The sequence below is a fragment of the Taudactylus pleione genome, unplaced genomic scaffold (assembly GCF_031769625.1).
Source record: "Taudactylus pleione unplaced genomic scaffold, aTauple2 ptg000191l, whole genome shotgun sequence".
NCBI lineage: Eukaryota > Metazoa > Chordata > Amphibia > Anura > Myobatrachidae > Taudactylus > Taudactylus pleione.
In genome coordinates, this window is record NW_028284593.1 from 199575 (window position 1) to 225479 (window position 25905).

Consider the following 25905-nt stretch of genomic DNA (forward strand, 5'->3'; position numbering starts at 1 on the left):
ACAGTACGCAACAATAGGCCCAGTCATTCATATCCCATTATAACTATATCATTTTGTTCTATTACGATTTCATTTTTTTTTTACTCCTGTAATGTCCGTTTGTTCCCTTTTTTGTATTGCATTGTTTGTTTATACAATTGTATTCTCTGTGCTCAGTGCAACACTTTCTGGCACATTATAAATAAAAGATAAAAATAACAATAGACAGGAATAAAAGGAATACAGTGGTAGATTTAACAGTTTATTGCAGGAAAAACTGCATTTATTACTGCATCCAGATTTTTGTATATTTATCTTTAGCTAGGGCTGGAATGGTGTGTCTAAAACCTTAAAAGCCTTTTAAAGGGAATTCCACTCTTGACACAGGAACTTTGGAAGTGGCGTGATGACTTGGCAAGTGGGACCAACAGAGCCACTTGCGAGAACAAACCAAGTAATATGTCCACCTACCCCTCTCATCAGGAATACCAATAGTGCAGCCTGGGTAAGGGATGGGAACAGAGTGGAAATAGCCTTTAGTTATGTCTGTCTGGGAAATTTCAGAGGTTGCAACCTTACTTCACATTTTTGTCATAAGTAAATGGCAAGAATTATACCAGTGGTATCCACAACTGCAGATGGCAATGCAAACATCAGATGACAGCAGGTATACGGAGAACCAATGACAAACATATGTAGACTTGCTGAACAAGTAGATGGCCAGTTATAGAGATCTCCAAGTTAGCTTATACTATACTTTTTGGGTTACCATGTACTGATCACGTGTTAGATGCTTGTACTTTTCCAATACAGAATATCTAGGAAACACTGTTGTCCATTTAATGTGATAGTTAAAACTCTTCTGCATTGATTAACAAAACTGACAGACTTCCCATCAACCTGTGGTTACATAATAAAACAATACACTCTCCTCAATATTGGATCACGCCAACTTTTCTTCTAATAGCCAGATGAAGACATAAAACCAATGTGCAGCATCTTTATTTTATTATCCATTTGCACAGTCACTTAGGGTTTCCTGCCTTTGTTCCGCAGGGACTGTCCTTCTCCAGAAAATGCAATGAAACGATTAATAGCGTCATCCTACATGCAAAGAAACAAAGAGTTACAGGTCTTTTCTAAAGAAACATTGTTGCTTTTCCCAACTCCTGTCTTTAAGGACCTCTAACAGTGCAACTCCAGTTCCTAACAACTCCAAGACTGGAGTTGACTTAAATTGTTCTTACATTTGCAAATACAATTATTAGGCTTTATGTGTTGAGCAACAGGATCAAAGTCTAATTCCAGTAAGTATAGTGTCCACAAAAAATACTGACTAGCTGCTAATGCCCAAATTATTTATCTGAGGCATGTATGAGCAAAGTTACAGTAACAATGTTTTGTTTAAAGGTCACCGATTGTAAAAGCTACACAAGTATTTCACCACTATAATATTATAATTTGATTTTGGAATCCAAGGATAATCTAAGTCATGGCATGCGTCTTGTGCCACGTACATCAAAAAGGATAGGTGTATAAGGAAACATCTGTAACAATACTGCAAGACTATAATGAGAGGCTGACGGAACTTCTCATTCAACTCTTCACTGTAGCAGAACTCCTACTCTCTCCAAATGTAGTAAATACTCCCATCAAAATGTTCTTTGAGCAGAGCTGATTTACAGTCTGCAGTGACAGGGAAAGAACAGAGGATACCAGGGAGCACACTTACTTCTTCTACTCTCTTAGCTTGCGGCCGGGCGTTCCTGATGAAAGTGATGGTGCCGATCTTGAATTCATAGTTGGGAATTCCTCTACAAGACGGAAATAAAATTAGGAGTAACCCATAAATAACTGCAGAATTGACACCAGAGAAGCACAACACATAACTGTCACTTGCTCAAATATTTTAGCTGATTCCCGACTATTTTATTCAGCTCAGTTTAATGCAATGCAAAGACCAGTATTAAAAATGTTAACATCATTGACCAAGCAAAAATATGAGATATGGTAAGAACTTACCCTTGTTATCTCTATTTCTACGAAGTCCATAGGGTTCCACAGGATACCTTGGGGGTATAGGTGTGACGTCAGTCGCAGGGCACCAAAGAGTTAAGCTTTCAGCCTCCCAGGATGCACTAGGTCCCCCTCCTATACCCCGCCCCCAGGCCAAGGCACCTCAGTTAGTTACCAAGCCATAGGCCGGAGGAGGAGAAGGAAGAGAGAGAACAAAGATCTGGACACATACAAGAATCACATTCTCACCAGAGGGAGACGGAAAACCGGTGACCAGAGCAAAGCCCATCTGCAGCACAGGTGCGACAGGGCGGGAGTCCTGTGGAACCCTATGGACTTCGTAGAAATAGAGATAACAAGGGTAAGTTCTTACCATATCTCATATTTTCTACTTCAGGGTCCATAGGGTATCCACAGGATACCTTGGGGATGTCCCAAAGCAGTATCCTTTAAGGGTGGGGACGCTCCTGTGCAGAAAGGAGAATCCGCCGCCCGAAGGAAGCATCCTGAGAGGCGAAGGTGTCAAACCTGTAATACCTCACGAAGGTATGGACAGAAGACCACGTAGCAGCCTTGCAGATCTGAACTGCCGAGGCACCACGTCAAGCTGCCCACGAAGGACCCACAGACCTAGTGGAATGAGCCTTCAGAGAAGGAGGGACCGGTAGGCCTTCATGAAGATAAGCTTCAGAAATAGCCATACGGATCCAGGCTGCCAAAGTTTGCTTTGAAGCAGGCCAACCCTTTTTTACAGAAGCCATAGAGGACAACAAAGCGTCCGACTTCCTAAACAAAGAAGTGCGGTCCACATAAGTCCTTAAGGCCCGCACAACATCCAAAGAGGCCTCACCCACGGAAAGACCCGGTGAGTTAAAGGCCGGAACAACTATTTCCTCGTTAACATGAAACTGGGAAACAACTTTGGGAAGAAACTTGGGCCGAGTGCGGAGCACTGCCCTGTTCCCATGAAAAACCAAGAAAGGGGGTCTACAAGAAAGAGCCCCTAACTCAGAAACACGTCTGGCTGAAGCAACGGCCAGAAGGAAAACAGTCTTAGCTGTTAGCCATTTAATATCCACTGAGCCCAGTGGTTCAAACGGCGGTCCTTGGAGAGCCCTCAGGACCACAGCCAAATCCCAAGGCGCCACAGGTGGAACAAAGGGCGGCTGAATACGGAGAACACCTTGCATAAAGGTGCGCACATCCGGGATTGTAGCAATCCTACGGTGAAACCAGACAGATAGGGCCGAAACCTGTACCTTCAAAGAAGCAAGGCGAAGCCCATGATCTAGTCCCGCTTGCAGGAAGGCGAGAATCCGAGACAGACGAAACTCCCGCGGTGCATAACCTCTCGGTCGACACCACTGGAAGAACATATGCCACACGCGATGGTATATCCTCGCGGAAGACGGTTTCCGAGCTCGTAACATGGTACGCACCACAGAGCTGGAAAACCCCCGGGACCTCAGCATGGCCGTCTCAATAGCCACGCCGCCAAAGACAGCCGAGTCAGGTCCGGGTGAAGACAAGGACCCTGAGACAGAATGTCCGGTCGTAGCCGCAACCGCAGAGGACTGTCCACGGACAGACCCTGAAGGTCTGAGAACCAGTGCCGTCTGGGCCACGCGGGAGCTATCAACAGGAGCATCCCTCCTTCCTGTTTGAATTTCCGGATTACCCGTGGAAGAAGGGAGACCGGAGGGAACAGGTATGCGAACCTGAACGTCCACCGGACGGACAGAGCATCCACCAGAGACGCCCCTTCGTCTCTTGTGCGAGACCCGTACACCGGCAACTTGTTGTTGTGCCGGGACGCCATGAGGTCGATTTCTGGAAGACCCCACCTGTCCACCAGTAGTTGAAAAACGTCCGGGTGCAGGGACCATTCCCCTGGATGAACGTCCTGGCGACTTAGAAAGTCCGCCTGCCAATTTAGCACTCCCGGGATGAAGACCGCTGATATGGCCGGAAGATTGCGCTCCGCCCAAACCAGGATCCGAGAGACCTCTACGAGAGCCGCCCGACTGCGAGTTCCTCCTTGCCTGTTTATGTAGGCCACGGTGGTAGCATTGTCCGACTGGACCTGCACCGGGTGACCCTGGAGAAACCGCTGTGCCTGCAGGAGAGCATTGAAGACCGCACGGAGTTCCAAGATATTTATTGGAAGCTCCGCTTCTGTCGGCGTCCACCTGCCCTGGAACAAGTGTGGACCCGAAACTGCTCCCCAGCCCCGAAGACTGGCGTCCGTTGTCAACAGGACCCAATTTGGAACCCAGAACGGACGTCCCTTGTTGAGGTGGGTCGTCTTTAACCACCACGCAAGGGACAGGCGAACCTCCGGGGTGAGCACAATCGTCTGGAACTTCAGAGACTGAGGCAGCCCGTTCCACTTGGACAGGATCAGGTGCTGCAGAGGTCTGGAGTGAAACAGGGCGTATTCCACCATGTCGAACACCGACACCATGGAGCCCAGTAACCTCATCGCCGAGTGTAAGGACACCCGGCGGCTGTGCAGACAACTGCGCACCCTTGACTGTAAAGCAGAGATCTTGTCCTCCGTCACGAAGATCCTTTGCTGTCCCGAGTTCAATAAGGCTCCAAGATGCAGAATCCTCCGAGACGGGATTAGAGTGGACTTCTGCCAGTTGATTAGCCAGCCGTGCCGTTGCAGCAGTGCAATGGTCAGGTCCAAGTGGTGTAACAGGAGCTCTGGAGATCCTGTCACCAATAACAGGTCGTCCAAGTACGGCAACATGCGGACTCCTTGCAGCCGCAGAGAAGCCGCCATGACCGTCATCACCTTGGTGAAAACACGTGGTGCTGTCGCCAGGCCAAAAGGTAACGCCCGAAACTGGAAATGGTCGCTGCGGATTGCAAACCGAAAGAACTCTTGATGGCGCAAAAGAATAGGGACATGCAGGTAAGCGTCCTGTATGTCCAATGACACCATGTAGTCCCCAGGTTCCAGCGCCAGAATGATGGACCGTAGGGTCTCCATCCGAAACTTCGGGACCCGCAAAGACTTGTTGAGTGCTTTGAGGTTGAGAATCGGACGATATGACCCATTGGGTTTCTGTACCAAAAATAGATTTGAATAGAAACCCTGGCCCCTCTGGGAGAATGGAACAGGCACTATAACTCCAGCCTGGAGCATAGTGTGCAATACCTTCCGCAGCTCCGTAGCCTTGTTCCGGTCTGATGGTAGACCCGTGGTGAAGAATCGAGCCGGGGGTCTGTGCCGGAAGGAGAGGGCGTACCCGTGAGAGACCACCTCCAGAACCCAAGTGTCTGTCGTAGTGAACGACCAACACCGGGAGAACTGCAGCAGGCGGCCTCCCACCCTGGGATCCCCCAAGGGGAGACCCGGACCGTCAGGCCGCAGGCTTGTCATCTGGCTTGGGGGCCGGACGTCTGGTACTCCATGCCTGTTTCCGGGGCTTGCCCGATTTCTTAGGGCCAGCCTGTCGAGGAAACGACTGTGGTTTGGGCCTGCCCTGGGCCCTAGATGACCGAAAGGACGATGGTCCAGAACCAGAAGGAGCAGCGGCCGACGGGAGACAAGCAGATTTGGCTGCCGCCAGCGTGGCCACAATCTTATCCAGATCCGGACCGAAGAGAACTTCTCCGGTAAACGGCAACGCTTCCAGACCTTTCTTGGATCTGCGTCCGCCTTCCAGGATCGCAGCCACAAGGTGCGACGAGCAGCTACCGCTGCTGAAGAAATTCTAGACACCAGAGTACTAATGTCTAGAGCCGCCTCGTTGATGTAGGTGGCCGAATCACGGAGATTGCCAATCAACTCCGCTTGTTCGGCCGGACAGTCGGATTCAAAAGAAGCCTCTAATGAATCCGCCCAGCGCTCCATCGCTCTGGCCACCCAGCAAATGGCCATAGCCGGCCGTGCTGCCCCCCCTGCAAGGGAATAAGTGGACTTCAGGCAGATTTCTACCTTGCGGTCCGTAGCATCCTTAAGGGAGGACATGGATGGCATCGGCAATGTGGCACTACGGACAAGACGGGTCACGTGAGAATCCACCTGTGGAGGGGATTCACACTTAGCAAAATAATTATCCGCGAACGGATAAGCCACCGCCAGGCGTCTCTGCGGCTGGTATCTTTTGCCAGGTTGTTTCCACGCCTCCTCTAAATGGTCCACCAACTGACCCGAAAGAGGAAAGACTGTGGCATCGCCCTTCACATCTTTGAAAAAGGCATACTTAGATTTAGCCGCTGGGGGAACTTCGTCCTCAATCACCAAGGCTGTGCGGACCGCCCGAATAAGTCCAGGAATATATACTTTGGACTTAGCATCAGCGTCCTTAGTATGGAAAGGTTCCTGATCGTAAGGATCCAGAATCTCCCCATCATCAGACGTCCCTTCGTCATCCTCATAAGGAGCGGACAGAGACGCCACCGGCCTTTTATGAGGCCGCATCACAGACTCCCCTTGCAATACATCCGACAAGTGCTGTAAAGAACTCGTCAGGGAGTTAACCCACGCTGGCTCCTGAGAACCCGGGAGCGGGGAAATAGGGAGACTGTGGGGTACCACCAATTGTCGTGGGAACCCCTGCATGGGTGACGACACCACAGACTGCTGGGACAAACCCATCGGAGTAAACGCGGGCTGCGGAGCTAACTGGCCCACTAAAGCTGTTAACGCCTGAGCGAAACAAGCCCAGGGCGGCTCCTGTACCGGTGCTGTAACCGTAATAGGCCGCGCCATGGACAACACTGCCGGCAAAGGCCCTCCGCGCTACCCTCCCCCTCCGCTAACGGTACTTTGCACGTGGTACACTGTAGCCGGAGGGGAAAATCACTTTCAGACATGATGGCACCACGTATGTGACCTCTCTCACCAATTAAGTATTAAATAGGCGAGAGACCACCCTGCAGCACCGCACCGCAAGGGCTTTAGCAGAAAGAACAGGGACAGTAATAAAGCTGACAGTTTAGTGAAGAATAGTTACAGGCAGCGCTAGCACAGTCACATACAATGCAGAGAAATAACAATTCCTGCACTAACAGCGCTGATCACTCAACTACACAGACACAGGGCCTGGTAGGACACAGCGCTGCATACACAGACCTGAGCCACAGCGGAGGAGTGGTATGCGGGGGGACCCAGACCACGATGCTTCCTTCCAGACTTCCAGCAGCGTTCACCATGCGTTGCAGAGAAGATGGCCGCCGAGGAGCAGAGAGAAGCTGGCCTGGGGGAGGAGCGCTGACACAGGACCAGTCAGCACAGTGCAGAGAGGGCTGTGTGCAGCGGGGGAGGCGCCGGCTGTGAGACAGGGAAGGCGCGCTCCCCTGGCATGCATTTAACCCCTGGGACGCCGCAGCGCTACCGCTCTGCTGCGGTCCGCTGTCCCAGGGGGTAGTGGAAGCGCAGGTTGGTCGCCTGGCTCCACGCTGCAGCCAGTCCCCAGGGAGCCCCCTGCCTGGGGACTTAGGACCATGTGATCAGCGGGGACCCACCGCGGGACCCCGCTGCTTACCTCTGTCCCCCTTGAATCCGGCCATGGTCCGGAGCATCTGGGGTCACCGCTAGCTGTGACCCCAGACGCCCACCAGCATCCCCGGATCAGTACCGGCGTTCTGGTACCGGCGGGGTGTAGGGAAGACAGCATGGACGTCAGGACTGACTGTCCATGCTGTTCATCCAGTTGTGCAGCCACAGCTGCATGAAGAATAAGCTTCAGGGGCTCTTCTAGCCCCCACTCCAACAGGTGCACCCGACTCCGGCCGGGCACCAAACTAAACTGAGGTGCCTTGGCCTGGGGGCGGGGTATAGGAGGGGGACCTAGTGCATCCTGGGAGGCTGAAAGCTTAACTCTTTGGTGCCCTGCGACTGACGTCACACCTATACCCCCAAGGTATCCTGTGGATACCCTATGGACCCTGAAGTAGAAATTGGTCATATTAGAAGGTCTATGGGGCTCTTTCTGAGTTGGGAGCATAGCACAAAAAGCAAATAACTTTGTATCTGGAACAAACCATCTTACAATGTAAGGGGTGTAAATACATGTTTTGCATGCAGGATAAATACCTCCGGATTTTTCATGTAGGCCACAAATACTGGACAGCTTTACTGTTACACTGCAATTTATACATAAGTTGGGAAACGCCCCTCTCACATCTATATATCTCTGCACATTTTAGATTTGCCAAACCTGCAATGCAACATGATTGTACCAAGTTGCAAGGTTACTTGCCCATAACTCAGACTGTGTGTCTATGTGTTGCGTTTACCAATAAATGAAATAATGATGAGAGCATAACTAAGGTGATATATGAATATGATCTTTAAATTGTTGATGCCACTCCTGTAAGTTACCAACCTCCGTATGTCTCCTGGTTTTAATGGAGAAGGACTAGGATCAATCCCTTTTTTCTTTCCATCCAATCTATTCCCAGAGCCGGTAAAGGCCTAAATATAAATAAAGCAAAAAGAGAATACAAAGTGTAATATTTAAGCATTCAATAAAAATAAATACTGAAATGAATGTTTGAAATACCTAGCTTTATTATTCACAATTGTAACATTTTTAATTTACTGGTCATATTGGACCTAAGGATATTTCATGTAGGATGTGTTCCTTAAGGGTCGCAATTTTCCTCTGCACTGTTCCCTTCCGATAGTATATTGGAGCCAACAGGACAGAGACAGTTAAAGTTTCACTAAACCTAGTAAGTCAGCCTATGCGGGAGCTCTACTAACATCATGTGCAAGTAAACTTTCAAATATTTGAGAAATATATGATATCTGAACCAAGACTGTGGGATTGTAGTATGTTTTCCTGTCTAGAAATCTACTGAAGGTAGTATAAGGTAGTCACTGGAGATGAAAAAAAAGTCTTGCACACACTTTCACACATGCACTTACAGTATTAAGTATCCGGGTCTGAGAAAATAGTGCCGATTGGCTTTTTCCAGTCAGCTGACCAGCCTGCACACAGAGCACATGTCTCTGTATTTACATTACTGTCCTGCACTGCACACTTTGGGGAAAAGGCAGCTAATAATAAGCTATATACAGACAGCACAGTGTACTATACTGTACTTTACTTTCACTGGAGGAATCATGGAAAACTGGAGTGATGAAGTAATGGAGTTGCTGTGGATCAGGGGTGAGGAAGAAATATGTAAACAGATAACTGGCACTGTCAAGAATGCGATAACTTATCGCAACATCAGCAAAATGTTGGCTGCACCTGTGATATATGCTCTGTTGGCCATGATTGCTGCACTGCAAGCATTCCCCAGCCCCTCCTTTTTCTTTACTGAAAACGTCATCATAATTGTGAGCCAATAAAATCCAATAAAAATTTCATCACACTGTTTTAACATGGGAAACCCGGGTTGAGTTAAAAGGCACCAAATCTGCAGTAACCCGGGTTATTAAGGCGATGTGAAAGGCCCTGACCCGGGTCCGACCCGTGTTTGCGATGTGAAAGGGATATAGTGGATATATTTCTTTATACCCACATGAGCTTCTGTGGAGCAGATTCCTACCCCTTTCACACTGCCATCAAATAACCCGGGTTATTGCACATGAACGTGCAGCAACCCAGGATACTGCGCAGTGTGAAAGTGCCCAGTTTAAATAACCCGGGTCGAGCGACCTGGCATTTCAACTCAGGTAGCGAGCAGGGTTGAACCCGGCTCGCGGTGCAGTGTGAATGGGTAACCCGGGTCGAGGCGACCCGGGTCCAATTCACTGCATAGGGAGAGCTGATGCTTGGAGATGAGATCATCTATACGTTGGTAGCTGCTCAATCACTTCAGTAATATCACTCAGGTACATGTAAGGGAGGGGTTATTCTATACTAGAAACAACAAAAAGTAATCCCCCAGCACTCAGAATGAAATCAGCAATAAGATTTATTATTTACTATCTACCATCATGTAGTTTTGTGAAATCTTATTGCTGATTTAATTCTGAGTGCTGGGGGATTACTTCTTGTTGTTTCTAGATGAGATCATCTCCAAGCGCCAGCTCAGCAGCGATGGCGGTGACGTCATCGACCCGGCATTAGTGCCACCAGTCAGACTGGGGTCTCAGGCGGGTCGCACCCGGGATCGAAGCATGCACAAATCCCGGGTGCAAACCGCCATTAGCGATCTGAAAGGGGTAAAACAAACAGCAGATAAGCTATAAAGACTATTAATCTGGTGAAGCACTTTCTATGCACGTTGGCACTTTTAGTGTTATTTGCACACCTCACTCCCTTTTCACCAAAAATCAGTCATAAAATATCACAATATTCTGGATTTTAGTTATTTATTAGGGCATCATCCTCCTGGGTCCAAACAAGATTGAAATATCCTCCAGATGATAAATGTGCGTCTACATTTCTTTCTTGACCCATTGGAAGAAAAGGATGCCATTCTCTAAAGATATGCTTATTTAAGCATATGTATGGTATGTACACACTATATAAGTTACTTTTAATGTAATTATGTACTAAAGATACTACACTATTGGGCGTTTGTTCCATCTTCACCCTTTTTAGAGATACATGTATATATGTATCTATGTGTGATGAAATGCAATCTTTGTACATGTAGAAACGACGTGTCTTCTCTACATGTCTTTATTGCTACCTGCACAGTCACTGTGAGCAGTCATGTAATGATGGTGGGCACAGCAGAACGAAAAGTGAAAGAATAGGATAAACAAAAATAGCATAGCTCCACCATGTAAAGAGGCCAGGACAGGCACTGCCTTCCACCTCTCACAAGTATGCAGTTATGCACTGTAGTAGGTGAGAGTATCGGTTTATGAAAAATGAATATGTTTTAGGGTCAATTCAATTACCGTGGAAAAGAGCCATGTGCCCTCTGACCACTCTAAATATTACCACATCACAACTGCAATGCTACTGATTGTGCCTTGCATACCCACAGCAAAATGTTGCTTTGCCGTAATTCTCAGTGATGTGGCAGAGAACTGAATTGCCCCCTTAGCATCATAGGCAACAATATAATAGATTTAAAAAAACAGCCATTTCTAAAACATTTCAAACTGCACTTATGTACAAACAGGACCAAATGACTTTTTTGGGGGTGTAGAATTTCCAAACTCATCAATTGTATAGAGAACAGCATAATAAAACAAAGACTCACCCTGAATCCTAAGTCTGCAGCATAGTCACTTTGGTCTGGTTCAATGTCCTAGGAGGAAATAGAGTATTTGATGACATAACTCACATAGAGCTGCCCCTGCAGCATTTAGGAACAAAAACAATTCATTTCCTGTCAGCACAGAGGTGGCTAGGCATATAGTGCTTAGTTTTGGGCAGAGCTGTAACTAGACTTTTTGGTGCCCTGTGCCAGAAAGAGCATTGGCGCCCCCCTCATTTTTCAAAGGGACATAATGCACCCAAAAAAGGGGAATGGCCTCATGGGGAAGGGCCAGGGAAGAGATATGAGAGACCAGGACATGCTGGGGATGAAGAGGAAGCTACAAGTGAGAATGATAATAAACAGACATTTGACAGGCCCAAACAGCGCCCCCTGACCTGTGGTGCCCTGTGCCATGGCACCGGCCGCACTACCCTAGCTACGGCCCTGGTTTGGGGGTAAGTCATGTAGTAGGCATATACTGATACTTTACTTTGATGATAAGTAATGTGCAATTACAACAGCACTGCCTCTTGAAACACAAAGTTTTTCACAATGTTTATTTATGTGATTTACCAAGTATCCTATTGTCAGAAGAAAAGTGATTTAATCATAAAAATCAGTAACATTCTGCTGCAGGGACATTCATGTTACTAAGCTATGGCTGTGCAAATAAATACTTATAAGCAGCCTGGAAGGTGAGAAGTTCAATGCGAGGTAGTTGGTAAAACGCAAAGTTTGCTATAGTATGCCCACTTGTGGTATAGTTCAAGAGTTCATGCTCACAAGTTATCCGGTGTGTTGCCCGGCTGATCTCTAATATGTAATTTATTGATCACTATAAGAAACAAATTGACAGTATTTAATTTACTTTTTCCAAATGCCATTCAGAATACATATTAGTGATTGTTTGTCTGTTGTTTGGAAAAAGTACAGCAAGTACTATCATTTCCTTATATTAATCAGTAAATCATTATTCCGAGTTTCACATGCTGCCTTCAACATCTGGTAAAGTTCAATGCAGAGTAATGTACTGTATCATGAGAGGATGTAAAACATAATGTACATGCCCTTATATTGTTCACATAACACCCCCAATATTAAACGCTGAGGAAATGGTCTTACAGTCGGCTCTTCCTGCTGTGTGTGTCGTTCTGGCTCTTTATAACCTAGTGGAGCATCAAAATCCACCTGAAATACAGAATATAGCATGATGCAAAATATAATTTGCCCATTGACGACAAATGTTTACTTGATTGCTCATGTATTCTATAGATAATATAATACCTGTCCATTCATACAGCATTATTTGTTGGGTCACACGAATGTCTACAATGTGACATGACTCCAATAGGTGAGTGAGTGACTGATTGGGGACAAGAGACATTAAAGCTCATATGAGCTATTCTACTACTTCCCTCCCACCACTTACAGTATAATTAAAAACTAAAAATAACTATTATTATCCTTTATTTATATGGCGCCACAAGTGTTCCGCAGCGCTTTACATAGTACATAGAACTAATAGGTGAACAAAAACCAAGTAACTTACAGTACATTAGCGATTAAACACTCACAATAAGCTGCCGGGAGTTGACAGTCCCGTGTTAGGTGCCCTTATGGGGAGTAAAGAGTAGAAGAAAATGTAAAGAGAAGCACATGAGGGAAGAGGTCCCTGCTCGTGAGAGCTTACATTCTAAAGGGGAGGGGCAGACAGACAGGCGTGACAAAGAAGGGGAAGATAGGGAGGAAAGACCATGAAGTTGGTTAGGATGAGTGCTGGAAGGCCTTGATGAAGTAGTGGGTCTTGAGAGCCCGTTTGTATATATTTGTCGAGAGGTGGAGAGTCTGATAGGGAGAGGGAGAGCATTCCAAAGATAGGGAGCAGCACGGGCAGAATCTTGGATGCGGGAGTGGGAGGAAGTAATCAGTTGGCAAGAGAGGCGGCATGCATTTGTTGAGTGAAGTGGACGGGTGGGAGTGTGAAGGGAGAGAAGGACAGAAATGTATGCGGGAGAGGATTTGGTGAGGGCTTTGTAGACGAGTGTAAGAACCTTGAATTGGCATCTGAAGGGGAAGGGGAGCCAGCGTAGGGCTTGAAGGAGAGGAGAAGCAGATGTTGAACGTCTGGAAAGGAAGATGAGCCGAGCAGCAGCATTGAGAACCGATTGTAGTGGAGAGAGATGAGAGACTGAGAGGCCAGCTAGGAGAAGGTTACAGTAGTCCAAGCTGTAGATGACCAGTGAGTGGATGAGGGTTTTAGTTGCATCATGGGTGATGAAAGGTCTAATCCTGGAGATATTTTTTAGGTGGAAACGGCAGGAATGCGAGAGGTGCTGACTATTGTAACAAAGTTAAGTTGTTTTTTTTGTCCTCTCTCAAACTTAAAAGAGAATATGTTTCTAAGTTCTGCACTGTATTCTATTTGGGCTCAATACACTTACAAAAACACAAAAGCAGTGTTCCACCATATTTCCATTTGCAGCAAGTGCTTGTTAAATACAATACCTGGTGTGCTATTAATTCTAATCACTCTATGTAATACTTCTGAGTAGCCTTCTCACCCATGACAGCTGCTCCCCACCGCACCAGTTGGCCTGGGGGAGAGTATTACGTAGTATGCAATATGATGTGGAAGTCAAGGCTTGCTATTGGTATACAAGGCTTGATATTTTTAAAAGCACTGTCCTTTGGGCAAAACAAGGCACACAGCAAAACACTTTTTTTTTTTTTTTTAAAAACATAGATCAACAGGAAATGTAGTATATATGTTTTCTCAATTTTCATATTTCTTTGTGAATCTGTATAAAGCATATAACTGTCAATTATAAAACATTACAAAACAAAGAAAAAATGAGGCACACATGGTCTAGTGGAAAAAGTAAAATAACACAAAATAGAGAAAGATTGGAACCGTAGGTTGTACACGGAATAGATCTGATTCAGCTAAATGGCTTCTAACTGTAAAGGGTCTTTTACAAGAGACACATGTTTCTGTACCAAATCCAGAGCCAAGGAGACTATTAAGATGTTGTGCCACTGCCTTGGTGAAAACAACTTGTAGAGCCGTAGCTAACCAGTAATGCAAAGCAGTGAAATGAGAAGAATGTTATAGTGACTGGCAAATAGAACTATAATACACTGCAGGAACTGAACCATGATTATCACTACATGTTATATTGAACTTGCACATTTTTGTATGCAGATTTCTCCCTATACAAATACTTTATATAACAGGAACATTTATTATTATTTATAAAATTCTGCCATTGCATACCACTATTAAAACAGAAACAAGTGTATATACCATCTCTGTTTTAGGGCCTGTTAGGTGTTGTTACTTATTTGTGCCCTATCGCCCTCTACATGAGTGTACACCTTTACTCACTAGTCTGCCTATGGCATTTGATAATTTATATTTTTATTGGCATGTTTCTGGCTTGTCCAACACCCCCCTCATTTTTTCACAACCCTTGGCCTTGTGAATTTTTAGTCCTATTCTCATGTTGCCCTTTGGCCCATGTTGGTGCAGAGTTACAGTAAAGATTAATGGGTACATAGTAGCAATAGTAGGTTTTGTCCATTTTACTTTTCGCTTATTTTATGTCTGTAAATGACTTTTATGGATGTGGATTAAAAGATCTAAACTATTTAGATAAGACAGTCAAAAGATCGACACCAACTGGTACACAGGCAATAGGTCAAAAGGTTGACATGGCTGAAAATGGAAAGGTACCAAAGGTTGACATAGTCAACAGGTCGATATTGGAATGGTGGAGACAAAAATGTTCAACACGTGATTTTCTTTTTGCTAACCCTGATTTTCACCCTAACCCTCCCTCCTGGTGCCTAACCCTAACCACCGGGGTAAGTGCCTAACCTTAACCGTCCCTCCTAGTGCCTAACCGTCAAGCTAAGTGCTTAACCCTTACTGGCCCTTCTGGAACCTAACCCTAAAAAAAAGGTGTCAACCATTTTTGTGTCGACCATTCCAAAGTTGACCTTTTGGCCATGTCGACCTTTTGTACCTGTGAATCTTAATGTATGTCAACTTTTTGTACATGTCAACCTTTTGTACCTGTCTACCTAGACACAGTCAACCTTTTAATTATCTATTGACTAGATGCCGACTCGTACCCATACACTTCACATTTGTTTTCACAATCTGTGTTATATTGTAGTAAAATGCAGTTCATATTCCAACCGTGGGCTGAGGTAAAGTAGTGGCCCACATTCTTCCCGTTTCTGTTTTGGAAAATTAAAAAATTGAGTGGTTGGAAGTATTACATCACAATATGTATGCTGAACATTTGTTAAATCTTTTGTTTTTCCTCATGTTCCTACTGTACGTCGCATGTTAGGAGTCTCTTATCGTTTGTCAAACTGAGTTACTGTTGTATTATTATAACTGCAGTACTCCTTCTTACTTGTATACGTGATATACTTAACAACTGTAATGTTTGTTTTGATGCACATGCTTCAATAAAAATAAAAAAGACAGAAAAACAAAGCAGCATACAGTACAAGAAGATAAAACAAAGTGGTTATAGTTAATGTAATATTTAATCTAGGGCCAAAACACAGTTTTGAATATTTTTTTATAAATCCCTCATCCTGTTCCATTCAACATATTGAAGGTGATGGATAAAACATGATAATGATGTATGAAGCTGTGTATTTAAAGTGTACAAAAAAAATAAAAGTGCACAATTTGTTTAATATTCTTGCATTTCAGAACAATCTCATAATAGAAAGTAAAGTATTTAAAATTACTTATGAGCATGGGAAAGACTTCTGTGTTAACAAGGCTTTTAGTTTCCTTATAGCAATGCACCATCTGCTGAACATTATGGGGAATGTTAAATATAGCTGGGTACACATTAGAAGATTTTGAAAACGATATTTTGTTTTCCAACGGATCGGAACGACAAATCGTTCAAATCGTCCAGTGTGTACACACTATGCGCGCTCCCGCTGTGTTGTCCGTTGCATCTTCAGATCTGCCGTACATGCTGCTCAATCTGAGGATATCGTAAACAATTTCCCGCAAATCGTGCAGTAGGTACACACCACCGGACGACAAGGCGTGCATGCACACTGCACGTTATATAGTTAATCTAATGACCGAACGATTCAAGATATTGTTCGGTCGTTTGGAAGATTGCACAGTGTGTACGCACTATATAGTTTGTCCAGGAGTTCAAAGAAAATTGGGACGACCATAGCATCGTTTGCGCATTGTCTAATGTGTACCCAGTTTAAGTCTTTACAGACAATGTAGTCTGCATACAATGTCATCCCTGCTTCCTAATTAATGGAAATGCAGCTGTCTTGATGAATACTTGTTCAGCAGACAAGAATGGCTGCCACCAATATACTGTATAACAAGAGATATGGTAAGAACTTACCTTTGTTATCTCTGTTTCTGCGAGGTCCATAGGGTCCGCAGGGTTGACCTTGGGATATAGCTGGATTTGGATCCACAGGCACCACGCAGTTAAAGCTTTGCTGCTCCCAGGATGCACTGGGTCCATCCTCCTATATACCCCGCCCCAGCCACAGGCACCTCAGTTGGTAAGTAGCCAAGGCCGGAGGAGATAAAAACAGAGAGAAGGAAGACTGGGACACACAAGAACCATACTCGCAGAAAGGGAGATGGAAAACCGGTGACCAGCCCGAGACAACAGGTCCCAACGTTGAGGCAGAAGAAATGGAACGTCGATGGATAGACTCTGAAGATCGGAGTACCAGGGACGTCTGGGCCAAGCCGGAGCCACCAGCAGCAGCGTGCCGCTGTCTTGTTTGAATTTCCGAAGGACCCGAGGCAGCGTCCACTAAGCTCGCGCCGGCGTCTCTTGTCCTGGATCCGTACACGGGCAATTTGTAATTGTGACTGGAAGCCATGAGGTCCACGAGTAGTTGAAAGACCTCTGGATGAAGGGACCACTCCCCAGGATGCACGTCGTGACGGCTGACGAAGTCCGCCTCCCAGTTCAGAACTCCTGGAATGAAGACTGCCAAGATGGCCTGAAGGTGGCACTCCGCCCGGGACAGGATGTGTGACACCTCCGACATTGCTGCTCTACTGCGAGTCCCTCCTTGATGGTTGATGTATGCCACTGTGGTGGCGTTGTCGGACTGAATTTGTACTGCTCTTCCGAGAAGAGCGTGACCAGACAACTGGAAGGCCCTGTACACGGCCCGAAGCTCTAGAATATTGATAGGAAGAACCGCTTCTTCTGCTGTCCAACGACCCAGAAGCGACAAGGGACCCGACACCGCCCCCCAACCCCGAAGACTGGCATCCGTAGTGAGAAGGACCCAGTCCGGGATCCAAAAGGGGCGGCCCTTGGTGAGATGAGTTGTCTGAAGCCACCAGGTCAACAATAGGCGGACCTGCAGAGGCAATACCAGCATTTCTGTCCAGATTCGGTGAGGCAACCCATCCCACTTGGATAGAATCAGCCTCTGAAGGGGCCTGGAATGGAATTGGGCATACTCCACCATGTCGAATGTCGACACCATGGACCCTAGAATTCTCATTGCCGAGTGCACTGACACCTGGGAACTCTTTAGGCAACTGCTGACTCTCAGTTGTAGAAAGGCAACTTTCTCCGGAGTCAGGAAGATCCGTTGCTGACAGGAGTCTATAAGGGCCCCAAATGAACCATCCTCTGTGATGGAATGAGAGAGGACTTTTTCCAGTTTACTAGCCACCCGTGCGCTTATAGACAAGCGATCGTGAGGTGCAGATGTTGTAAAAGGACCTCTGGAGAGCTGCCCAGCAATAGGAGGTCATCTATAAACGGTAGAAGCCGTATACCACAGCTGCGCAGATGCGCCGCCATGACAGCCATCACTATCGTGAACACTCTCGGAGCCATGGCCAGACCAAAGGGTAGAGCTTGAAATTGGTAGTGAAGATGTTGTATAGCAAACCTGAGATACTGCTGGTGTGAAGGGGCTATAGGAACATGGAGGTAGGTGTCCTGGATATCCAGGGAGACCATATAATCCCCCGATTCCATAGCCAGAATGATGGAACGCAAAGTTTCCATCCTGAACGTAGGCACTGTGAGGTACCTGTTCAACGATTTCAGGTTGAGAATGGGCTGATGAGACCCATTGGGTTTTGGAACCAGAAATAGAGAAGAGTAGTAACCCGTCCCGCGTTGAGATGGTGGAACGGGAATAACTACCCCTGCTTTCAGCAAGGACTCTATAGCTTCCCGGATTAACAACGCCTTGGTCTTGTCTAAGGAAAGGCTTGTGCAGAAAAATTGCTGAGGGGGTCTGTACCAGAAGGACAGGGCATATCCCTGAGAGACCACTTCTTATACCCAAGCGTCCGTGGTTGTATTGCACCAGCATTGGGCGAAGCGAAGAAGTCGGCCCCCCACTCTTGGATCCCCCAGAGAGAGGCCCGTCCCATCAGGCAAAAAGGCTTATCCTCGGGTTTGGAAGTCGGACGTCTAGTGCTCCAGGCTTGCTTTTTTGGTTTAGGGGCAGTCTTGTTTGACGACTGTCTTGGGAAAGCTTGACCTCTGGACTTACCCTGAGTCCGAAAGCACCGAAAGGCTGATGTCCGAGGTTTAGAAAGTGTGTCAGCTGATGGTAAAAATGCCGACTTAGACTTAGCTAACGTATCCACAATTTTGTCAAGGTCAGGACCGAACAAAATTTCCCCATTAAAGGGTAAGGCTTCTAAGCCTTTCTTGGAATCCGCATCTGCTCTCCAAGAACGAAGCCACAAAGACCTGCGAGCAGAGACCGCTGCCGCAGACACCCTAGAAGTGAGGAGACTAGCATCTAAAGACGCTTCTCCAATATAGGAAGCGGCATCCCTCATTTGACCAATTAAAGCTCTCTGAACTTCCGGAGCTTCCTCAGGAAGCATATCCTCCAGTACATTGGCCCAACTCTCAATGGCTTTAGCCACCCAAGAGATGGCCATGGACTCCACTTTTCTGTCCGTGGGGTCCTTTAACGATGAAATAGACGGCATTGTTAAGGTAGCACTTTTGATTAGGCACATGACGTGAGAATCCACTGCTGGTGGAGTTTCCCACTTCTTGCAATGACTAGCAGGAAACGGATAACTACTGCTTAAACGTTTCTGCGGCTGAAACCTTTTACTAGGTGACTGCCAGGCCTCCGCCATATGATCAGTCAGCTGGTCAGATAAAGGAAAAACAGCCGACGTCACCTTAGTCTGTTTAAAGTTGGGATATTTGGACTTGGGGGCTGGAGCATCATCCTCAATATCCAAAATGGACTGCACCGCCCGTACTAACGCCGGGACATTAATGGTAGACTTTGTCTCCGCTTCCGGAGCAGGAGAATCTGAATCAGAATTGTCATGCAACTTGCCCTCACCTGAGGACGCATCTGAGTCTGACAAATGTGCAGACTGGGATGACGGAACAGTGCGTTTAGACGCCTTGTGAGGCTTGTCACTACGCAACATGGATTGAAAAGCCGAAGAGGAAGCTGCCAAACTCTGTACAGAATTGGAGAACACATCGACCTACGGAGGATTAACTGGCGGGAGACCTTGAAAAGGGATGACAGACTCCTGCTTCATAGGAGAAGACTGTACATACATAGGGAACCCTGTATATGGATGAACTGTCTGGGACCCAGGGGGAGACTGCAACAATAAGAGATGGTGGGTTGTGTTAACACCCTATGTGGAAGGGAGGTCGGAAACCGCTAGACGGTCCGCGATGGAAACCAGCACTTGGGAAAACATTGCCCACGGTGGATCCTGTCCCGAAGGTGCGGGATTAGAGGGACCCGGTAACTGACGGCACCGGACACACACACCATTCTGCGCTATATCCTCCAAACTCCATGCTGCAGCACATCGTGTACAAGTGAGCAGATTGGGAGCCGCTGAGCGCTCAACTTCCTCATCAGACATGCTAAACAAGAAATATAGCAATACCGTCTGGGAAACTTCTCACTTACAAGTGCGCAGCACACAAGTCCCCAAATATGGCAACGTGTAGCACACAACCGTATGTGACCGACCTCACAAATACGTGATTTATATAAGTGAGATCCGTAAAAAAAGCCCTTCCCACAAACACCTGCCAGGGCAGGAGGAGAAGGAAAGGGATAGGTATAGATTCACAGTAAAGTTATGAAAAACAGCAGATATAGTCAGGACTAGCAAAAGTCACATACAATGCAGAAAGATAAACAGCCTGCACTTTTACACTTTAATCAACCTGCCCAGATTCAGTGTCTGGGAGGGCTATAGCGCTGTGTACACTAACCTTTTAGGAGGGGAGAGGTACACAGGGGGATCGACCACACACCGCCAGAGAGAACTGCGCTGCCCATACAAGAAAAGATGGCCGCCGGAGACCTCAGTGGGGGAGTGGCCGCAGGAGGAGCAGCTCAGCAGTGCCAGAACACAGAGCTAAAGGCGCACTGAGCTGAGGGGAAAAGCCGCTAAGCAGGGAAGGCTCTCTCCCCTGGCTAGTGTTTAACCCCCCGGACGCCGGTTCCCGCTTACCGGCACAATGTCCCTGGTGGTCTAGCGGTCGGCGGGGTATGCCTGCATAGGGGGAGCCCGCCGCAACTTACTATAGCCTCCGGTCTATCCCCTGAGACCGGAGGCTAAGGACTGCATATATAGGAATACCCGCGGGTCACCGCAAGCAGTGACCCGCGGCTTACCTTATTTCCGTCGCGTAAGGCAGCAGTCCAGGGAGAGCCCAGAGCCTGTGCTAGTGCAGGCTCTGAGGTCCCGCCGCGATCCCCAGATCAATACTGGCGGTGCGGCGCCAGCGGGGATGGAGGAGCGGCAGCTTAGACGTCCAATGGACAGTCTGAAGCTGCCACTCATAAAAAGTGTTAAAAAAAAATTAAACTAAAGATAAGCTCAGGGGCTGCCCAGCAGCCCCCCTGCACTAGGATGACCCGACTCCGGCCGGGCACCAACTAAAAACTGAGGTGCCTGTGGCTGGGGCGGGGTATATAGGAGGATGGACCCAATGCATCCTGGGAGCAGCAAAGCTTTAACTGCGTGGTGCCCGTGGATCCAAATCCAGCTATACCCCAAGGTCAACCCTGGGGACCCCCTATGGAACCTGAAGTAGAAATAGGTGATAGGTACACGTTAATCTTTCGGTCTCCATTTTATCATCTGTAGACTCACTACTGCCAGGAACATATGGTGAAACATATGCAATAGATAATTAGAAGTAGGAGATATCTTGATGAATTAAAACAAATCATCAAGTATCATCGATACTTTCTATTATGAGATTGTTCTGAATTGCAAGAATATTAAACAAATTCCCCTTCATTATGCAATGATGCTTTGCCATAACCCCATCCCATGTGGCTTGATGAATTGCGTCATTCCACTTTGACCTTAGGGAAGGTAAAATAAGTTGACAATTATGAAGTAAAAAACATTTTTCCTTTTGCCAACTTGTATTCAGCCATTAATAAATCTTAAGACTGCCCTGTTTGTTGCACCTAAATATCAGAGATTAGAAAAGAGTTTTGACTAAACAAAGAACTTACATTCATATCACACTCTATAATGGATACAGCTTTGTCCGGCTTTGTTTCCATGACTCTTAGCTCATAAATCTGTAAGCAAAACAGTTTTATGTATTCATTTCTTTATTATAAAAACAAACAAAACTCTTAAAAAGTTTTCATTTTTGAGATAGAATACAATGAGTTCCTTAAATCTTTGAGAGCACAAGAACAATCGAAACATGTCAAATGAACTCTGTGCAACAGTCCAGAGAATTTCATTTGTTTCAATATTAGGCTAAAAAAACCACTAATTTAATTACTTCTCGTCTATAAAGCATATCTTAAATGTATTTTATTTATTATTTTTATTATTACTGGTCACTGAATATAATAAATGCTGCCACGGCTGGTTTACCAAAGAAGCAGCTAGGTTTGGAAAACAGGTATCTGTTTCAGAGACCTACATCATACCTCCCAACATGACCCTCTCCAGGAGGGACACAATGTTCTGGTCCTGGACTTCCCTGGTAATTTATGATTGGTGGAGGCTCCAGAGGTGGGGCTGCAGTACAGTCCAAAATTCAAATAGGGGAATCACACCAACTGCCAGTGAGTCCCAGCCAGTGATGTTTGGCAGTGTGTGAAATGACAGCTGGTGTGACTCCCCTATTTGAATTTTGAACTGCGCTGCAGCCCCGCCTCTTACCAGGGAAGTCCAGGACCAGAGCATTGTGTCCCTCCTGGAGTGGGTCATGTTGGGAGGTATGCTACATTAATAGATTGTGATAAGAGATAGTTGCATGCAGCTGGGCTGTTGGGTCAGTGGGTGGAGGATGTGCAGAATCTCTGTGGCTGCTGCGTCCGGTGGAAAGTATATACTATAATAGAGTCTGATTTCTCATGCCATAATCAGCTCCCAACTGTCATTTTTCAAACAGAGCCTGTGAGATGGCAGTTAGAGTGAAAAGTGATAAGGTGCCAGCCAATCAGCTCCAGTCTCCTAACACTGCTTAGTAAATAGACCTCATAGTTACTGTTTGATGACTCCAAGAGAAGATTTTTTTTGCTATATTTTTTTGATCTGATCACTTACACAATTTACTATTGGTGTTTTCCATCACTATAACAATGTGTGAAATCTGTATGCACTCTACACATCACAGCTGGTTATACATTACCTTCTCATTGTAGTTAATGGCAATTACATCTCCAGTTGTCAGACAAGCAAAGTTCCTCAGCGCATTCTCCAATCTTAGAATTAAGTGAAGGAGAAATGCTAATGAATGGCTTACCTATAAACCCTTCCCATATTCCTTTATTGCCTGGTGTTATTGGAAACAGATCAGTAGCATTATCTTAGTCACTAACAATGTATCAAATTAATAAATATTCTCCACAATACATACATGTAAGTTACTTGGATTTATAACAGGCCTTGTTTTTGTAGGCTTTCCTCACACATATGCACTGGGAAAATGCATACAAACAAAAATAAGGCCTAAACATAGTAGAATAATTAGATATAAGATGTGATAGTGGTAAATATAACAGCTAATAGTATTGTTGGTCCTATAACTTGCTACCCATGAAGATGCAATGAAAGGATACACAGCTTTGGGGTTTGTGATGTCCAGGAAATCGGGGCTCTGTGGTTGGAATTTGGAGTATGTGGCCACCTGGAGATTGACACTTTCCACTTGCACCAGACCTCCTTCTTCTAACAGCAAATTCTGCATCATCTGAGTGGGGAGCATTAAAGTACTGTAGTAATGTTCCTTTATTCAACAAATAATGCAGATTGCAAGATGCAAAACAGGAAATATGTTCCAAAACGTTGGATTGATAAAATCTTAAAACACGCAGAATAGGTAGGAGTATTGGCAGTTTTTAGCATTGGATACAGCTTGGAATAGGCTTATGTGTACTCAGAATAATGTTATTGTGGACAATTGGAGCTATCTATTCATACACATTGCAATCAGGGGCGTTTCTAGAGAGTAGGGGGCCCGTTTGCAGTCTTCGACACGGGCCCCCTCCTGTTTGTACGGCGTCCGGAAGCGAACTGAGCTGTGCGCGGCCAGCGCCGGAGTTATAGACTCTGGGCACTAGAGTGCGCCCAGAGTCCATAGAGTATGTGCAGGTCACTGGGAAAATGGCCACGGTGGCCATTTTCCCTGTACTGCGCATGCGCACACGATGGGGAAATGGCTGCGGCGGCCATTTTCCAGTCGTTTTTACAGCGCCGGACTCCGCCAACGTGGGACTCTGGAGAGGTAAGTATACTATGGGTGCAGGGTGTGCGGGGCCCCGCACACCCTGCACCCATTATAGATACGCCTCTGATTGCAATGATTATTCCCATAACTCCTTATACAGATATGTACCAAAATATGTAACATTCTATTTAGAGGAAAATGTATCAAACCTTCTAAACAGTGGAGAAGTTGCCCCAGCAATCAATCAACTTTGTGGAAGCATTTTATCAAGTACATTATATAAACTGGCAAGTACAAGCTGATTGGTTGCTATGGGAACTTCTCCACTCTTTAGAAGGTTTGATACATGTCCTCATGGGATGCGACCACAGCCAGCTGGGCTTTAGTGACTGTGCTGTCCCACTGCTTCACCCGGTTTTTAAAGAAGAGATCCATTCTGTAAATGTGCAGAACGGATTTCCTCCTGCTCGTCAATCCTCTCTGCAGTGATGTAGTGATATGTGACTGACGACATCACTGCCAGAGTTGTGCCCCAGAATGCCATGCTAATGGCATTCTTCTGGCATGCATGGGGGACATAGACAGTGTCGGACCTGGGGCATGAAGGCCCCACAGGGGGAATGCATTGGTAGGGCCCACTGATGGGAGGTGGCACAAAGCTGAAGAGGTGTGGCCAGCTGATTGAGAGTTTGTGGCTAGCCATCAGAGGGAAAGAAGTAAAGGACAATAACTGCCTATGACCAAAGCCGGATTAAGAATATTAAAAACAGTACTCGTTTGTCACATCAGTGCATGCCCCAGTGGAGCTTACAATCTATATTCCCTACCAAATGGACAAATACTAGGGTTATTTTTATTGTCAGACTCCAATTATCCCATCAGTATGCGGTAACTTGCGGCGTTTGTGCAGACACATTATCCCTGTATTTTTCAGAAAAATGCATAAAGAAATGTGCGGATGAGATACGCAGGGACAGAGCTTTATGGCTTTATGCGGAGTTAGTACCATCTATGCAAATGTAGTCAAAAATATCACACTACAACCACATTTTAAATGCGGATGGGAACTAGTCATTTTCCAAAATTAATTCACTGCAAGATTAAAAAAAGATTTGAAGATATTTGTTATTGAACATAGCATTTGAAGAACACAGACAGCACTATGTAGGCGTCATCTATGTCCGGAGACAAGGGCATTACTGCAATGAGGCAATGTGACACAAGACATCAGATCGTAAAGGAGGACATGACAACTCTTTTTTTTCTTTCAAAATTAAAAAAAGGATTTGTAGGCGACATATGAAGTTCAGATAATAGATGATGCAGAAATCCTTGTAATAAAAATTCCCACAGACACAAGTCAAAGCAATTGTGCAAGAGAAATTAAATAGGTAGTATTGGCCAGTAAAATGCCCAATAGTAGCAGTAGTATTCAGTAAAATGCTCAGTATTAAAATCAATGACCAGCAACTTGCTCAATAGATTAAGTAATGGATTTTAAGGTACACATTATTAACAAAAGTATACAGTAACAGTAATACCCACTAAGATGTCAATTAGCCATAGTAATTCTCACCAGGATGACTGTCATATTTTTAATGCCCACCAAGATGTAAATTGGGAGCACTATTGCCCAATTTGTGCTAGTAGTGGTGCAGCTGTTGCTGGCAACTATATTAGTGTTCAGGCCACTGACGCTGCTCAACCAAACGGCCCCCCACTGCAACCTGGGATAGTCACAGCTGCAAAGCTTCTGATAGAACTTAGAAGGGAGCGCCTGCAGCAACTGTGGTAAGCTCCTCCCCTGTGACAGCACCACTGTCAAAGGAAAGAAGGAATCTGTGGTGCTGCAGCTAGAAGCCGCCTGCCGATCACTGCACACCTCCCGCCGGACACTACCCGCCACGCACCTGTTGTCGGACACTACCCGCCACGCATTACCCCCAGCTCACATTTACACATGTGTAAATAACGGCGCTGGTTACAGGGGCTAGGCCATGCCCTCCCGTAATAGAGGACGTAGTCATAAATCATCAGGTCCCACCGGCAGCCCAGCTGAATC

The 25905-nt window shown here is 46.0% G+C and overlaps 1 protein-coding gene across 1 annotated transcript in view; it reads right to left on the minus strand.

Moving 5' to 3' along the window:
- Positions 1–228: 228 nt before the first annotated feature.
- UFD1 (ubiquitin recognition factor in ER associated degradation 1) overlaps positions 229–25905 on the minus strand; it is a 45955-nt gene continuing 20278 nt past the window's right edge. Inside the window, exons 5-12 of the mRNA XM_088476659.1 lie at positions 23236–23366; positions 22806–22878; positions 21667–21735; positions 12250–12315; positions 11128–11175; positions 8340–8428; positions 1712–1793; positions 229–1083 (exon numbers count right to left, since the gene is read on the minus strand). Of these exons, the coding sequence (XP_088332785.1) occupies positions 1009–1083; positions 1712–1793; positions 8340–8428; positions 11128–11175; positions 12250–12315; positions 21667–21735; positions 22806–22878; positions 23236–23366 (633 nt within the window). The 3' untranslated portion in view covers positions 229–1008. The remainder of the gene's footprint in view (positions 1084–1711; positions 1794–8339; positions 8429–11127; positions 11176–12249; positions 12316–21666; positions 21736–22805; positions 22879–23235; positions 23367–25905) is intronic.